This window comes from Puma concolor, chromosome B3 (genome assembly GCF_028749965.1).
Source record: "Puma concolor isolate L17-30 chromosome B3, mPumCon1.1.hap2, whole genome shotgun sequence".
Classification (NCBI taxonomy): Eukaryota; Metazoa; Chordata; class Mammalia; order Carnivora; family Felidae; genus Puma; species Puma concolor.
The window spans coordinates 1,239,208-1,258,403 of NC_141672.1; the positions used below are offsets into that span (position 1 = coordinate 1,239,208).

The 19,196-nt window shown below is 42.5% G+C and overlaps 1 protein-coding gene and 1 pseudogene across 2 annotated transcripts in view; both read left to right on the forward strand.

Annotated features, from left to right (window-relative positions):
* LOC112864445 (immunoglobulin heavy variable 3-23 pseudogene) overlaps positions 1-19,196 on the forward strand; it is an 82,737-nt pseudogene that overhangs the window by 24,321 nt on the left and 39,220 nt on the right. The gene's annotated exons all lie outside the window — the stretch shown is intronic.
* LOC147579619 (disintegrin and metalloproteinase domain-containing protein 21-like) lies at positions 10,531-12,936 on the forward strand. The gene has a single exon (XM_086708560.1). The coding sequence runs from the start codon at positions 10,531-10,533 to the stop codon at positions 12,736-12,738; it is 2,208 nt and encodes a 735-aa protein (XP_086564686.1). The 3' UTR covers positions 12,739-12,936.

Genomic DNA, 19,196 nt, shown 5'->3' on the forward strand with positions numbered 1-19,196 from the left:
ACAAAGGTTTCTAATGTTGAGAAAACTAAATTTATCTACTTTTTCTTTCCTTGCTTGTGCTTTGGCGTCATCTCTAACAGCATTGCTAAACCCAATGGTCATGAAGATTCATCTCGATATATTGCTTCCAGAGGTCATAATTTTACATTTAAACTGTTGATCCATTTTGATTTGATGTTTGTATATGGTGTGAGGTATGGACACAATTTCATTCCTCTGCACATGGATAGCCAGCTGTCTAGCACCCTTTATTAAAAAGACCATTTGCTCCCCAATGTCATGTTGTCTGCTCTTGTCAAAATTCAGTTGACCAAAGATGAAGGGGATTATTTCTGGGTTCTCCATTAAATCTCACTGACCTGTACGTATCTTTATTTTTGTAATGTTTATTTATTTTTGAGACCGAGAACACGCGAGGCCCAGAGAGAAAGGGAGAGATAGGAAACTGATTGGTGTGCAAAGGAAAGGGTTTGGATAGACCTGAGAATGATACATTTCTTTGACCTGTGGTTACTCGGTTGTCCTGTAACTTGATTATGTTCATCTAAACTCATAGAATCTTAAAATAAACATGGCCATTTACCATATTTAAGTTACTTCTGTAAATATCTCATTACTTTGATTATTAGATAAAATTTTATAAAATTATTTCTATAAATACTTATGTCTTCACACTCTGTATTGTGTTCCTTCTTAGCTTGGTGGTTGTCTGATGACCATATAGAGTAGATAGATAGGATGGACCAGTTGTGTAGGGGGACAGATTTAGTTCAGTTCATGAAAGTGACAGTTTCTAATGCAAGCCTGTGGGGTCAAGGGGCTGAGATGGGGTGCAAAATAATAACATCATGGGAATGAACTCAAGGCTATTGTGGAGAGAGTCTGTCATGTTTTACCTATATAGCTTTTCCTCAATGCGAATTATTATTAGGAGACCTGCCAACCTAACAAACTGTTGTTAAATCCACAGGAAATGAATGAAAGAGTCCAGAAGGAGGCTGGCAGGTAGTGGATACAGGGATGGAGCCTGGTGGGCAGAAGCCTGGTGGTTGAGCAAGGGCCTGGAAGGAGCTGTAAATGTTAGGCCAGAGGGACGATGGTCCAGATCCAGGACAGAGCTCTTGTCCCTGCACATCCCAGAGCTCAGGACATCCTGGGAAGGGAAACCCTGGGAACAAATGGGAATGGAAGCCAAAGCCCCAGAGGGAGGAGTAATCTACAAGCAGGCATGTGCTTCCCCATGTGGAAGCTGTATTCAGAAAATATTGAAGTCATAATTATTTCTTTTGTATATCTAAAGTTGGTGTCAAATATTCTCTTCCATATGAAATTATGGTCTTTTAAAAAATATTGCCAATAGTGGATAATTTCATTATAATACATTCATAATGATGTGAATCCTCTATAATGACTTTAATATAACATAAAAGTATCTATTATCTATCTATCATCTATCTACCCTCTATCATCCATCACCTATCCACTTATCATCTATCTACTACCTAGCATTCTGATCTCTATTTGAAGTCTATTCAGCTAACTCAGCATTTATCCTCTTGGCACATGCCTTCAGGACTATGAACACATTTTCTACAATTTCTTTAGGCTCCGGACTTTTAGATTCCAATGATGTCCAGGTCAGCCAATCCATTTTCATTAATGTGGTTGTTTTAGTGCCATTAACTTCTTACCTCAGATACTGATGGTAGCTGTGCCATATCAGTGAAGAGTCCCCCACTTTTCTGTGACATCTGTGCCTCCTCCCTGAGTTAACAGCCCCTTGTGTTGGATGGGGATTTCTCAGGAGATGGAGACACCAGCCATGCATGGGAATCATATCTGCAGGTGACAGAAAGGTGTCCATGTCTTGGTGTCTGTGCACTTAAAGATGTCGGCACTTCTTCCAAGCTTTGCAGGTGACTGAGGAAGCAAACCCCATCAGCAGAGAACCATCAAGATCAGAAGTCTCCAGCTGTGCTCAAGCTCTGCAGGTAGTTGTCAGGTGAGGTTAATACATCAGTGTGGAAACTAAAAGAAATATGATCCTGGGAACAAGTGTCTTTGCTTGTTATATTTACACCAGACTGGACATCAATATAGATTTTTCCTATGCAGTTATGTGAGGAATGACTGTTAAAATTGACTGTATTTAAATACTTGATTTGGAAAGTTTTCTGGAGAAAATATGGATCCCTTCAAATATCTTTCGGACAGATAGAGTATAGTGAATTGTGATCCACTCATTTGTTCACTATCTGATCAGAAAGGTGAGGCCATCACTTGACCTGCCTCCAACACAATTCATAGACCAAGTGTTGCCTTGACCGAGGACCAACAAGCCTGTGGATCCACAAAGAGATGCCCACAGGTGGACCTGGAAGGACCAGGGGAGCCTGACTCAATTTTTGTCCACTTATAAGGACATGCTCCCTCCCACACAGGCAAACTTCTCTAGATCTAGAGTAAACTCCAATCTCAGGGTGTGGGAGCCCACAGCTCTCTCCTCAGACAGGGCTGAAGTCCCTAAGGAAGGCAGAACTGTATTCGAGAAACAGGAGAGACTGTAGGGCCTTCCTTGTGCCTGGTGAGAGGTCCCAAAGGTGAGGGTTTCAGATGTCAGATGTGGGATGATGGGAATGGTTGTGACTGCTGGTGACTGGCCCAGGCTGAGTCTCCTTGTCCCCAGGGGTCCTGTCCCAGGTGCAGCTGCAGGGGTTGTGCCCAACTGGTGAGTGCCTTGCACACTCTGCACCTCACTGGCAGCATCTTGGGGTTCTCCATCTCAACCAGTAATTTCTGGTGGAATTGGATCCACCAACCACCGGGGAATGCAGCGGATGGTTCATATACTATCCTATATTCTATATCACATACTAGGGTCCAGACCACAAGAGCCACATGTCCATCAGTTAGGCAGTTTGTTAGGCAAGAGGAAGAGGGATAAAGCAGGTGCTGGCCACACCCTTGGAGGTTCCCCCAGGGTTAACAGCCACACAATCAGAACCACCTATAAGGGTGAACAGGACACGATAGGCCTAGCCACAGAGCTGGCTCAAACACCACAAAGGACTTCTGAGAGGTGAGCACGGGCCCAAAAATTGCAATTTGTCTTTAGGTTATTTAAAAGTCACGAGGGGGCATTCAGGACACCAGGGGTAACTGACATCTCCTGGGGTGCTCAGGTTACCAGGGGGAGCTGAGGACACCAGGGACGCTCAGTTCTGCATGGAGCACTCAGACCTCCAGGGGGATGCTCAGGTCTCCATGGGGCATTGAGGTCACTAGTTGCCACTCAGTTCACCTGGGGGCACTCAGGTCATCAGGAACGCACAGGACACCAGGAGCCACGTAGGTAACCTGGAGGTTCACAGGTCTCCAGGGGGCACCCAAGGTCTCAGAATTCATATCCAGAACCAGTGTTTCAGGGTCAGGTTTCCTGTGAAGCATCTTTCTCATCACGCCCTGGAAACTTCATGCTGACCAGTAAACAGCACACACTGTTTCCTAAACCATTTACAAACACAGATGTCTTCTAACATTTAGAGTGAACAGTCATATAGTAGTGCCGACCTTGACAGAGACCAAGCTTGGGGATAAATCAACTCATATACAGACCTGTGCCTCACAAGTACACAGGCCACCATTTAAAATACATGTAAGTGATTTTCAAACAGAGGAGACTGACTCATTCAAGTGATCTAAATTTAATACATTTGAGCAGCTCCTCTCTCCTTTTATTTTCCTTAAGCTTTTCCTTTGATGCCCATGAAGAGAGACCATGAGGAAAGACCCTTGTGGTTGTCGAAACCCCACAGCATCTTCATCAACTCCGCAACTTTCTCCCAAGGATTCTCAGTATATACACGTTCCTGTAAGAGAAAAGAGTAGTTTCTACCCTTCACTCCTTTTGTTCTCCATCCAGTTCAGGAAGCCAGAGACAACCAGTGGGGAGGCACACTGAGTCAAGTCTTACAAAACGGTCAGCCTGGGGTCCATTCTACTGAAGGAGTTAAGGAATCATCCACTGGATCCACCTGTCTCTGCACCTCCTCTCCACAGAACATGAGGCCCAGACCTTCCTCACACTCAGCTGGACATGAAGTCAACTGTATGGGAGCAGATTAGGAACTCAGTTTAGTGGGTTATTTCACCGCAGTTTTCCATAGTAGCTACACTGTGTTGCACTCCCATCAAGTGAACTCTAGGATTGCCTGTTCTCCACATCCTCAGCAACACTTGAGATGTTCTCGTTGTGTTTGCCTTATTTTATAATAGCCTTGCTATCAGTTGTGAGGTGATATCTCAGTGGATCGGGGGTGGAATACTCTGATGATTAGTGATGATGAACACCATTCATATGCTGGATGGACATTTTTTCAACCTTAATAGTGAAATGGATATTTACATGTTTGACCCAAATTTTAATCAGGTGATGTGCTTACTGTTATGATTATAATTGTGATGTTTGCTATTGATGTTAAGGAGTCCCTCCTGTATTTTGGATATTAACTCCTTTTCAATATTTTTAATGTAATGTCTCCCATTTCATAGACTGCCTTCTCGCCCTGCTACTGTTTGATTTGCCCTCTTTCTAGTTTGATGCAGTCCCCCTGTCTGCCATGGTTCTCTGTGATTTTGCTTTTGTATCAAATAAATCTTTGTCAAGAGAATGTCATCATGTTTATCCTGTGTGTTTTCTTTGAAGGCATTTTGGGTCAGGTGTTCTGCTTAATCTTTAATCCATTTTGAGATTTGTTTGTGTTGACGTATACGTATGATGCAAGATTACGGCCAAATGTCATTATTTTGCATGTGTATCTCAACACCATTTTTTAATGTTTCTTTTATTTTTGAGAGAGAGAGACAGATCATGATCAGGGGAGGCACAGGGATAGAGGCAGACACAGAATCCAGGCTCTGAGCTGTCAGCACAGAGCCTGATGTGGGGCTCAAACCCACAAATCATGACAACAATACGTGACTGGAAGTTGGATGCTTAGCTGACTGAGCTACCCAGGCGCCCCTAGTCAACACCATGTTTAAGAGACACAATCCTTTCCCCACTGTGCATTGTTGGAAATCTCATGGAGGATTTGCTGACTGCATCTGCACAATTCTACTTCTGGGCTCCGTAATGAGCTCCACTGGTCTATATGATTCATTTCATGCCAGCAGTACACTGTTGGAGTTAATGTACCTCTGCAATATATTTAGAAGGAAGAAGTGTTCTCCTTCTTCCAGGTTCTCTCCTCTTCAGGATTTTGTTTTTTACTTCCATGTGTTTTGTGGTTACATATGAATTAGTATGTTTTTCAGATTCCTTTAAAAAAAAGGCATTGGTATTTTCATTGAGATAAAAAGATAAATATAAAATTAACATAAAAAGATACAACAGAGAAAAAAGACTATCACAAATACAGAAAACAAATCAACTTCATTAAAATTTGAATTTGGAAAGATAAGTGAAATTTAAAAAACATAGGTACCCTAGGGAAATAGGTAAGATTCAAACAAATGGAATCGGAACTGAAAAAGGAGACATAACTGAACTAAACACATGAAAAGGATCATAAATGAAAAATTTAGATATTTATAAGTCAACAATTAGGTCACCAAGAACAAATTACACATTTTCTACCATTATGTAATCCACCAAGACTCTTCCATGCAAAATACAAAAGGAACAAAACAAAACTTAGTAAGAAGATATCCTTAATATAAAACTTTCACCCTCCAAAAAGAAACAAGGCGTTACTAAAATTCTACAATATTTAAAGAATAATTAATGCCAATACTTCTCAAACTATTACCAATTGCTGATGAAAAAGACCACTCCCAGATGCACTTTATGAGGACACCTTTATTCTCACAACAATGCCAGAGAAACACACCACAAGAAGGGAAACTACAGGCCAGTGTCTCAGATACACATACATGCAAAATTCCTTGATTAAGTCCAAGCCTACTGAATTCAACAGCACACTGAAAGGATCATACATGATAATCCAGTGTGATTCATCCCTGAGATGCAAGTTTCCTTCAACATACACAAATGCAAAAATCTGATGTCCTCCATTAACAGAGGGAATGATTGAATCAAAGCCATTCTTAATTTATTCATAAAATCATTAGACACAGTTTTTTCATGAACAAAAAACACATGTTCATCATTTAAAAATAACTCAATTAAAACGGAGAAGGAAATTACCTCCACATAATCATGGCCACTATGAGAGCCCACACCTGACAGCATATTGAACATAAAATACTAAAACCATTCCTGCCACATCAGGAGCCAGGCAATGATGGTCATCCCCAATAGAAGTATTCCACATGATAACGTGAAGAATAACTGTGCCGCCTCAAACCATATCATCGTGTCACAGTCCTTATTTGGATGAAAGTCATGGGAGAAACAGCCAGTCCAAGGACACTCAGACCCTCCTGTGTCCTTTGACAGCAGGATATAAATCTCCCTTGGGAAACTCCCCTTCCCTGTACCAGGAGGGGAGAACCATCCTTAGCACCAGAATAAGGAACTTAGGGACAAGAAGGTTGTGCAAACAAACCTAGTTACTTGACTAATTACATATCCGAAAACCACACCTTTGCCTTGACTCTTGCCAAATCCAATGTTTTGTTGTCTGAAAGTCACAAGTGCCACCTGCTTTGTTCATTCTCTGGGTGCCATATTATTAGGAAGCCCAGGCACTTGCAAAATGAAATTTATTCTCCCCTTTAGATCAGTCTTATGTCAATTGAATCCTTACACCGGGTGAAAACCCAGAAGAACAGAAGGAAAAAGCATTCTTCTCCTACAACTGGAAGAAGTACCCACAAACTTTGGCAATAAAAAGAAATAAAAGACATTAAAATCAGTAAGGAGGAAGGAAAATTATTTGTTTGCAGATGACATGATCTTAAACATAACAAAACCCTAGAGATACCACAAAAAATATTAGAACCAGTTTTTTAAAATGAGGAAAAGTGCAGGATGCACAATGCGCACAATGAACAAAGAAGATAAATAAAAATAAACCACCTATGATTCTACACACCAGCATGGAAATATATGCAAAACAAATAATAATATTATACAATTGAAAATGGCACAGAATAAAGTACTTGGGATTAAATTTCATAAAGTATGTAAAATAATTGTAGAGCGAAAATGACCTTTGTTGATGAAAGACATGTAAAAATGCACAAGTTCCGCAAATATACCTGTGCTCACTGATAAGAATTATTCATATTGTCACAGCACCATCCACACAAACTAATGTAGAAATGTATCCCAAACCTGCCATTCACTTTTAAAGAATTAAATCTAAGTCTGCAGTATGATATATATGTAAGAGGACATGCAAATAGGGCCCTCTCTGTGCTGATAAAACCAGCCCAGCCCGACCGTGCAGCTGGGAGAGGAGCCCCAGCTCCACGGGTCCCAGGTGTTCCCATTCTGTGATCAGGACAGAACACAGACACCTCATCATGGAGTATGTGCTTGGCTTGGTTTACCTTGTTGCATTTTTAAAAGGTAATTCATGGCGAACGAGAGACACTGAGTATGTGAGTGGATATGAGTGAGAACCAGTGGATGTGTGACAGTTTCCTGACCAAGATGTCTTGCGTCTGCAGGTGTCCAGTGTGACGTGCAGCTGGTGGAGTCTGGGGGAGACCTGGTGAAGCCTGGGGGGTCCCTGAGACTCACCGGTGTAGCCTCTGGATTCACCTTCAGTAGTTCCAGCATGAACTGGGTCCCCTAGGCTCCAGGAAAGGGGCTGCAGTGGGTCGCGTATATTAGTAGTAGTGGAGGTAGCACAAGCTACGCAGACTCCGTGAAGGGCCGATTCACCATCTCCAGAGACAATGCCAAGAACACGCTGTATCTGCAGATGAACAGCCTCAAGACCGAGGACACGGCCACATATTACTGTGCAAGAAACAGGGTGAGGGGACCTCGCTGGGAGCCCACACGCAAACCTCCCTGCAGGAGGGGATCAGCACCACCAGGGGGCGCACACTCTGCACAATTCTGCTTTGTGTTGCCAGGAGCAGGTGCAGATGGAGGTTACAGGCAGGTTTCCTGTCAGGGTCTGGGGCTTCCTCTCCACACAGCAGTTTCCCCAGGGAGCCTCTCTGGACACAGGATTCTGTGCTTACCTATTAACTCTCTGAATTAGATACCTGTTGTCATAGGAAAACTGCACTAACATGCACAAAAGACACAGTTGTTTGCATTGCTTACTCCTGTCCCTCAACATGAGTGAATTACAGATTTCCTGAGGCACAATAGCTGAACATTTACATGAGTCCCAGATGCACTCCCTGTGCAGCCAGGACCACAAGCTTCCACAGCTCCCCATTAACTTCACCCAGCGCTTGTCCCAATCAAACAACGTGACACTCCCTCCTGGCACTTGCTACTCAGGACGTTAAATGAGCTACAGCTTTATTCAATTCCTCTAAACAAGAGATAAATCATCTCCATGTATTAGTCTGGATTCTCCTGAGGAACAGAACCCAAAGCACATTGGTTTGCATGTCGAAAGAGGTTGGGAATTCCCATGATCTACTGTCACAAGCTGGAGACCCAGGAAAACCAGTGGTGTAATATGTCTGATTCTGAACTAGGGTCTAGTCTCAGAACGTAGATATCTGATGATATAACTCTCATTACAAGGGCCAGAGGGGACCACTGTTCAATTCAAACAAGCACATGGGAGGTAAAAATGAGGGAATTCTTTCTCCCTCTGCATCAGATTCTATTCAGAACCTTAAAGGAATGGGTGATGCCCAGACAGAAACCATGGAGGGAGATGCCAGTCTCTTCTGGAAACACATCACAGACATCCACAGAAACAGTGGTGAAACTGGGCACCCATGACTCAGTCAAGATAACCGATAAAGTTAATCATGACAAGTCAACTTCCTGTAAACGTGGAGCTCAAAGACGGAAGACTTCAATTTAAATTAAAAATAAAAGAAGAAAATTAAATACATACATATATGAACTATTGGGACTACCTCAAAATAGCACGCTTCTGCACAGTGATGGAAACAATCAACAAAACTAAAAGGCAACCTATGGAATGGAAGAAGATATTTGTAAATGAAATATCCTCAGGGTTACTATTCAAACTATGCAAATGTTTTTAAATTATTTTCACATTATCAGTAGAGAGTGTGTCCATGCCGTTCAGCATACTGTCATGTGAGAAGCAAAATTCGTGTCTTCCACTTTGGTTTTGAGTTAGGATCTCACTGAACATGAGACCAACACTCTTCACAAAACTTGAACCATACAGTACAGTATTGTTAATTACAGGGGTAATGTTGTGGAGACCCCTCTAGAACTTAATCATCTTGCATAACAGAAAATCATACCCCTTGAGATCTATTCCTCATTGCCCCACCCTGCCAGCCCCTGACAACTGCCATTCCACTCTCCATTGTATTGTTATCAAATCCCAAATTCAGCTGAGTATTTCTGGAAAGGTCAATGTTCAAAGTTTTAGTTTTGGTGGGAAAAGAAGTTGAGCTTTATTTAGGAGGCCAGCCACCCGGAGAAAAGGCAGACTCTTCTCCAAAAGCCAACTCTGAGGGTTTCTGCCCAACCCAGGGGATTTTAAAGGACTAGACGGTACTTAAACAAGGGAGTTCCAAGGTGGATACCATTTTCAATCATGTGCAGCCTCCATGGTGCAAGCTGCCAACGTAACCTCAACTCCCCTGCATCTATCTCCCCCTGAGGAGAGAAACTCACAGGCATGGAAGAAGACTGCCAGAGGCCAGGAAAGAACCACAATAAGGGATTAGAGGGGAAATCCCCTGGGACTCACACATGTTCAGCAGTACTTTCTGTTCTCACCAGACGGCATAAGAAAAAACTAAAATACAACCTTGTACTTCACCAATCATGACACAGAATACTGGGAAATGTTTCCTCAGTAAACTCAGAGGAAGCTTCAAAGCAACAACCAAAAGGATCAAATGGCTTGCAAACTAAGAGCCAACCAGAATAAGACACGTAAAATTACAAAGCGATGTTTTTCAATACGTACAAAGGTAAAATTGACAGTCTACCTCCATATCGCATGGAAGTAGGAAGCATTGGTCTCCATAATGAGGAAAAGCAGTCATCCAGAGAAAGTGACCCAGCAGTACCACAGGACATGGAATTGGTAGAGAAGTTCAGTGTGTTATAATTGCATATCCCATATCCAAGTAGGAGAAAAGATGGAATGTGTTGAATAGAGCCGTGTTTCTGGGTCCAATTCCCTACCCATGTCCATGTGAGCACTGTTGACCATGGCCCACCTGACTCTCCACATCCACCCAAGGTGAACTGATGAGCAGGGTCACCCAATGCCACACCCTGTGACTGTTACCTAACCCCACTGGTGGCCCTGAGGTGCAGGGTGCTGGCCACCTGGCACAGCCCTCTGTTCTGTCTGATGGTCTAGACCTGGCTTTGCTGAGGATCCTCCATTTATCCACTCTCACTGGCAGATGTCCCTGAGCAGGAGCATGAGGCAGGCAGAGGACCAGGTCACCCTGAGGGCACCCCTCTTGTTGTTTGCGCTCTGGGCATTGCTGGCTCCTGTCCAAGGTTCTCAAGGTCGTCCCTCATGGCGCTACATCTCTTCTGAGGTGGTAATTCCCAAGAAGGAGTTGCACCACGGCAAGGGCGTTCAGATGCCTGGCTGGCTGTCCTATAGCCTGCATTTTGGGGGCAAGAGCCATGTTATCCACATGAGGCACAAGAAACTCTTTTGGTCCAGACATTTGCTGATGATGACTCAGGATGATCAGGGAGCCTTGCAGATGGACTACCCCTTCATCCCTCCAGACTGTTACTACCTCGGCTACCTGGAGGAGATTCCTCTTTCCATGGTCACCATGGACACGTGCTATGGAGGCCTTGAAGGTATCATGAAGTTGGATGACCTTGCCTATGAAATCAGACCCCTCAGTGATTCCCAACGGTTTGAACACGTTGTTTCTCAGATAGTGGCAGACACCAATGCAACGGGACCTACTTATAACCTGGGATATAAGGGGGATAGGAACCCCCTGTTCTCTCAAGCAAATATCAGTGCAGCCCCCAGGATCTCTAGTAAGTTGTATTCATCCCATCACGGAATTTTGAAAGGACTTGTTCTCGGTTCCAAAACAATGTATACTGTGTTCAACAACGTGTCAAAATGTGCCCGATTCCTCATAAGGCTTGTTAGTTTGACTGACTCAATGCTTCAAGGTATTGATGTAAGGCACTATATTTCCTCCATGGTCATTTATAATCTGGAAGATCCAGTTGTCTTGAACAATTTTCAGGTGCCAGGGAGTCCGATTCATATCTACCTTCAAAGACACTTGTTTGTTGCTTTTAAACCACATACAGCTTTACTTATGAACAAAGATGCGCCACATGAACTTCAGATTCAGCCAGCCACATATGCGGTATGCAGATCAAAATCCATCATCTCGCTTGCTTCTCTAGGCAGACATTTTTTATTGTTGTCTGTCTTAGTAGCCCAAAAAATTGCAAAATCTATTGGTATTTTTTATGACAATCAGTTTTGTGCATGCCAGAGGAGGTCTACCTGCATTATGAATCAATACCCTATTATGACAGATTCTTTCAGTAACTGTTCCTTCATTCATATGCAGCATGTAGTGGTGACTAATTTTTGTGAGTGCATATTTGACTCAGGACTTTCCTATTTCAATAAAAGCCTGACTCACGATCGTTGTGGAAACTATGTAGTGGAGCCAGGTGAGCAGTGTGACTGTGGCTCCTTCAAGCAGTGCTACAACAATCCCTGCTGTACGAGTGATTGTATTCTAACCCCTGGCAGCAAATGTAATACAGGCAGATGCTGTACAAACTGCACCTATTCCGATGCTGGGACACTCTGCAGGCCAATCCAAAATATATGTGATCTTCCAGAATACTGCCGTGGGGTGTCCGTGGAGTGCCCTGATGACTTCTATATGCAAGATGGAACCCCGTGCACTGAAGAGGGCTACTGCTATCATGGAAACTGCACTGACCGCACTATGCACTGCCAAGAAATCTTTGGCAGAAATGCTGTGAAGGGTGAAAATGTCTGCTATACCATAAATCAAAAAGGCAGCCGATATGGACACTGCAGAAGAGACCCAGGGGTATTCAAATCTAAACCCTGTTCCCCCACAGACATGCAGTGTGGAAGGCTGCAGTGTAGTAACGTCACCCATCTCCCTCAGCTGCAAGAGCATGTTGGATTTCACCAGTCTGAGATCTCAGGGTTCTGGTGTTTTGGGCTGGATTCGCATCGTAGCACAGGAACAACCGATATTGGTCATGTGAGAACCGGTACCCCCTGTGCTCCTGGAAAGTTCTGTCAGGATACCTACTGCAATGGCAGTGTGGCTCAGCTGAACTATGACTGTATCCCGGAGAAATGCAGTCACAGAGGGATATGCAACAATAACAGGAACTGCCATTGCCACGTAGGCTGGGATCCTCCACGGTGCACTGAACGAGGCACTGGTGGGAGCACAGACAGTGGACCCCCTCCAAGAAGAATGCGGTCAGTCAGGCAAAGTCGTGAATCCGTGGTATATCTCAGAGTGATCTTTGCTAGAATCTATGCCTTAATTGCTGCATTCCTCTTTGGTGTTGCCGGAAATGTCAGAACTATCAACAGACAGAAAGTTACGGAAGAGACTGTTGATCAAGACAATGCATAATTCAGCCTCCAGACCCCTAAACAACTATAGACAAGCCACGTGGCTCATCTGTGAAAATACAGTAATGAGGCGGCACAGCTAACATCCACGTTTCCAGGGGTCTGCGGGAGACACAGGGGTCCACAGGCACATCTTGGACCTGACACCAGGTCTCTGATGCATCACTGAGCAGAACTCTGAAATAAAACTTGAAAACTGCATGGTTGTGGCCTCTATGTATTTTTGTAAGCCTGTAAGAGCCCAAACGGTGCCTAAGACTCTGTGCAGAAGACCTGAGTCAGCAGCTGTGTCTTGGGCTGAGGTTTCTGGTTCCAGAAATAAGAGAAGTTGCCACAAGGTCCTTTAGGGACAAATGCATGAATTTTCTCCAAAACTGTGCTCTTGCACACTGAGCTTTGTCTCATTCTTCAGGTGACCTCTCATTTCCTGGTCCCAGTATGGGTTCAGGGTGATGGAGGGCTACCACCCACCCATACTGCCTGTCCCACACTGGGGTGTCTGTGGGCTGTCAGGGAAAGGGACATGTATTGGATCCCAGCCAGTGCAAGCTGTGCCTTCCTGGAGAGCAAATTTCCGAGTGTGGGAGACTGAGACTATGAGGCTGAAAGTAGCCCCCAGTGAAATCAATCAGAAAGGTAGGCACAAGTGCCTATGGATGTCTCTGGCATTCCGAGGGAGCCCGATGAGTATGACCCCCTTTTCTCCTTCTTTTCTCTATCTTTCAGAGAGTTCATCCTTAGATGAGGGTCTGCCTAGGATTTCCACTTTGGTTCTCCCAAGAACCTTCTAGAAATCCTGCAGAGTTGAGCCTGTGGAAAGTTAGGGACCCTTTTTCTAAATATGTTTTACTACTTTTACAGTTGTCTAGAATATATTTTAAATCATAATAGTGATATTAAAGTCTGTTTATTTTCTTCTGAATTGAAAATATACAACTTTTTAATAGTAATTGATTAGGAAATTTTCAGAACTGAATAGTAACTGTTTCAGAAATTACTTTGGAATAAGAATTTATCCCATAATTCACCAATAGATGTAAAACACATGAAGCACATAACAGGATTTTCACTTCAGTTCATACCTAGAATCCTTTTGTTTGTGCAGATAGTCTTGTAAGTTGTACCAATGTGTCCCCATACATGCACTTTGCCTCAAAGACACATGGTTACTCAAAGTATTAGACTGCCATGTGTACACATATTCTCCACGTTCCAGGGCAAACAGGTAATCATACTTTCCCAGCACCTCCTGAAATTCCCATGCAGCCACACTGCATGTTCCCAGCAAGAATGTGTCCAGGAATGTTTGGGAAGGAGGGCCAAACAGGTGCCCCGGCCACCTGCTCAGTAAACTACAGAAGGATGCTAAGTGAACTGTGGAGTAACATCAGCCCTTCTGTCTGTTTGGACACAAGTGTTACAGATGCAGACCTATTCAGTTAACACCATACATGTGCTGGAAACGTGAGTTTACCTTCAGGATCAAGTAAGAATGGGTCCTGTGGAGGATCTAGCACCCACAGGCCACAACCACTAATTGATGGGAGTCTACACACCAGCACACAGCAATGTGGGCTTCAAGTATAGTGCTGGGTCTGAGCTGACAAGCAGAATGTGGCTGAACCTAGAGCCTAGAAAGGTGAAGGGGAGGAAGAAATTCTCCACCAAATGTTCTTGTGGACCAAGAACTAAGTTCACAGGACCTGGATGAACAGGGGAAAGAAACCAAAGTTCATTGTGTGTGCACAGAGGTCCCCCTAGATACACATTAAATAGATCAGAGAAGTGAGGGCCCCCTAAACTGACATTAATGAGCTAAGCAAAGTGAGTGCCCCCTAGAGTAATATTAACTAGATAAGTGAACTGTAGTGTGCCCCCTAGATTTACTAAGTAGATAAAGTGAGTGCCCCCTCAGATATACACAAATCAGATAAGCTAAGCAGGTGCCCATTAGATTTATATTGACTAAATAAGTAAAGGATAGCATGCCCCCTAGATTTACATTAAGTAGATAAGCTAAGTGAGTGTCCCCTAAATTTACATTAACTGGATAAGCAAGGTGAGTGCCCCTTAGATTTATATTACTGGGGAAGTGAAGTGTAGCTTGCCCCCTACATATACATTAACTCCATAAACTGAGTGCCCCCTAGATATACATTAACCAAATAAGCAAAGTGGAGTACACCCTAGATACCCATTAACTAGACTGGCAAAGTGACTGCCCTCTAGATTTATGTTAACAAGAGAAGCAAAGTGAGTGCCGCCTAGATGAATAACTAGATAAGTGAAGTTAGTGACCCCTAGATTTACATAACTAGATAAGCAAAGTTTAACCTGCCTCCTAGATTTATATTAACCAGAAGAGTGAAGTGAGTGCCACCTACATATACATTAACTCCATAAAGGAAGTGAGTGCCCCCTATATATACATGAAGGAGGTAAGTGAGGTGAGTGCCCCTAGAATTATATTAACTAGATAAGGAAGAGAGTGCCCATAGATATACATATACTGGATAAGCAAAGTGAGGTTTCCCTAGATTTACATTAACTATCTAGGCGAAGTGTAGCTTGCCCCCTAGATTTACATTCACTACATAAGCAAAGTGAGTGTGTCCCCTAGATTGACATTAACTAGATGTGGGAAGTGTAGCTTGCTCCCGAGATTTGCATTTACTAGAAAAGCAAAGTGAGTTCCCCCTAAACATAATTAACCAGATAATTAAAGTGAGTTCCCCCTATGCTGACATTAACTAGATAAGCAAATTGAATGCGCCCTAGATATACATTAATTAGATAAGCAAAGTGTGCTTACCTAATGTGTCCCATAGATTTTCATTAACAAGACAAGGAAATGAGTGCCCCCTAGATTTACGTTAACTAGATAAGTGAAACGATTGCCCCAGAAATTCACATTAACTAGGTGAGTTAAATGAGTGCCCACTACATAAAAATTTACTGGATAAGCGAATGATCCCTAGATTTACATTAACTACATAAGGGAACTGAGTGCCCCCTAGATTTACATTAACTAGATAATCACAGTGAGTTCCCCTAAATTTATTTCAACTAAATCAGCGCAGTGCCCCCTAGATTTATATTAACTAGTTGCACTAGATCAATATTAACTAAATAAGTGAACTTTAGTGTTCCCACTAGACTTACGTTAACTACATAAGGGAACTGAGTGTCCCCTAGATTTAAATTAAATCGATAAGCAAAGCGAGTGCCCCCTAGGTCTATATTAACTAGATAAGGGTGATGAGTGCTCCCTAGATATACGTTAACTAGATTAGGGAAGTTAGTGACTCCTAGATACACATTAACCACAGAAGCAAAGCATTGCCTGCTCTTTTCAGCAAAGCCAGAAAGCAGTGTTCTGCTTTGCGATGTGTTCCCTGTAATGTCCTACACCAGGACATACCTATTTGATTTCCCACATGTCTGACTTACTTCACTTATCCTGATGCCCTCAGGATCCACCCATGTTGTCGCAAAGGGCAAGTTTTCATTCTTTCTTATGGACGAATCATAGAATTCCACTGTACATACAGGCCACACTTCTTTTTACCCATTCTTCTGTCTGCGGACACATAGGGTGTTTTGGTTCTTGTAAATAATGCTACAATGCACAAGGGTGGGGGGAATGAAGATATCATTTAAAGTTAGAGTTTTCACTTTCTTTGGAAAGTTGGACTTCCACAAAGACTCCAGTCCCTGTGTGATCAACTGAGACTGTTTCCCAGAACCTCGGCGACCACAGACAAGAAAGGTGGAGCAGGTTCAGGGGTCACTGTAGAGTCCATAGCCACACTCAGGTATGTTCACCTATGCATGTGTAGGGAAGACTCTTCAGGGGTCCATTGGCATATGGAGCTGGATCCCACAGGGCCCAAAAATGCACATTTGTTTGTGGATGGATGCCAAGTTTTGGATGGGTGTGAGAGACAACACAGGGTCATCTTAGGCTGCTATGAGGCTGACATTACCCCTCTACTACACTTCCAATTCTTTTGTGAGATTCAAAAGACAAAAGCATCAAGTGTGACTATAAATCAATGCTCATGGGTACACAATACATACAGATGTGACCTGGGACATCAGTAGAGTGGGGAGTGGTGTGGAGCCGTTAAAGTGTACTTGTCCATGGGATTGAATTTAAGTAGTTATCAGTTGACAATAGACTGTTACGGCTTTAGAGTGTTTTGTGTAAGGGCATGGTAAACCCAAAGGATCTATCTAAAGAATGTGCACAAAAGGAACAAAGAAGAAAATGAAAATGTGTCACTGTAAAATATCAACTAAGCACAAAGGAAGCCATTCATATGGGAAATGGAGTACAAAAGCTGTGAGATGTAGAAAGAAAACACAGATCTTATGTTATGTTCCAATCACAGTAAGGAAAAGTGTTCACCGCTCTTGTTTTGTTTTGTTTTGTTTTCTTTTGTTTTGTTTTACATCCCAAATTGCTCATGATCTATCCCCTGGCCATAATATCTTTAATTTTTTTTCAAAAATGCCACCATCTCTACTTAGCACCAGTGTCCTAACACCTGTTGTTATGGCTGTTGTTTCTATGAGTGTACAGAATCACATGAAATTATTCCCACCAACACAGACACATGCACAGTTGTATGAAATCTTCTCTGTGCATAAAACATCTTTAGGGTTAATATCACATATTGTATGATTTTCAGTCATGTCCATGCATAGTTAAATTCTTACTAGCCAAATGTGTATAGGAATGTCTTCTAGGAATACCTTTTTGTTTTGGCCCCAGATTTATTGAGATATAATCGACATATAACATTATGTAAGGTTAAGGTGTACAATGTGATGCCTTGATACATGTATATAATGCGAAATGTTTACCAAGTTGAAGTGAGTCAATACATTCTTCAGCTAATTATGGTAAGAACATAAAGCAACTTGCAATATACAATATGTATATTCATTATTGTCATCTTACTGTACATTAGACCCATGGAAGCTTTTTGTCTATCTTCTAACTGGAAGTTTGGACACACTGAGCAATGCCCCCCCCCATTTTCCCTGCCCCTCAGTCCCTGGAACCCACCATTGCACACTCTGTTTCTGTGAATTTGATGTTTCTAGACTCCACATGTAAGTGTGATCACACAGAATGTGTCTTTCTCTGTCTGACTTATTTAACTTAGCATAATGTCTTCAAGCTTCATCCATGTAGTCACAAGTGGCACGATTAACTTTTATATGGATGATATCTATCATCTATCTATCTATCTATCTATCTATCTATCTATCTATCTATCTCTGTATCCATCCATCTATCTATCTAATCTCACATCTTCTTTATCTATTAATCCCTTGATGAGCAGTTAGGTCTTTTCAGTGTCTCAGCTATGGAGAAGAATACTGCAATGAACATGGGGTGCACATATCTCTGATGTAGTGACTTCATCCCCTGTACATATCACTCGGAAATGGGATCGCTGGGCACAACCATACTTTTGTTTCTAATTTTTTGAGAACTCTCCATACTCTTTTCAGTAGTAACCTCAGCAGTTTACATTCCTAGGGACAGTGTACCAGGTTTGCTTATTTCCACATGCTCACAAGCATTTGTTATCTCTTGTCTGATGGTAACAGCCATAATAACAGGTGTGAAGTGTTATGGGATTGTGGCTTTGATTTGCATGTCTCTGCTGATGAGTGATGTTGAGCACCTTTTAATGCACTTGCTGGACGTTTGTACATGGACTTTGGAAACATGCCCTTTCAAGTCCTCTACTCCCCAGTTTTTTAAAAATTGGGTTGCTTGTTATAATATTCAGCAAAATAAGCTTTTTTTAAATTTTGGATATGAACCTCATATCACGTTTTACAATTTTTTTCCATCCCTGTAAAATGTCTTTTCCTTTGGCGAATGTGTCTTTTCCTAAGCAGAAGATTTTTAGTTTGATGTGTTCTCACTCACTGATTTTTGTCTTCATTGACTCTGCATTGGGAGTCATATCTGAGACATCATTTCAAGGCCAAGGTCAAGGAGATTTTTTCCCATGTAGTTTTTAGGTGTGTTATGGTATCCCTATCTGGTTTTTGTGTAAAAGGAAGGCGGGAATTTTAAAACTAGTGGGGACATTCACTCTTCCTCTCAAGTTGGGCACCAGCAGACAGCCCCTTTGTGTCTCCAGCTGAGGAGGGAAACCCACATGCATAGGAGGAGACTGCCAGAAGCCAGGAAAGAATCACAATAAAGGATTAGAGGGAAAAAATCCTGGAGCTCACACATGGTCACCAGTACTTTCTGTTCTCCCCAGCTGGCATAAGAAAATACTAAAATACAACCTTGTACTTCACCAATCATGACACAGAATACTGGGAAATGTTTCCTCAGTAAACTCACAGGAAGCTTCAAAGTAACAACCAAAAGGATCAAATGGCTTGCAAACTAATAGCCAACCAGAATAAGACATGTAAAAT

What these genes read in the sequence shown, in the direction of transcription:
- LOC147579619 (XM_086708560.1), top strand. Translation starts at nt 10,531, where the DNA reads ATGAGGCAGGCAGAGGACCAGGTCACCCTGAGGGCACCCCTCTTGTTG.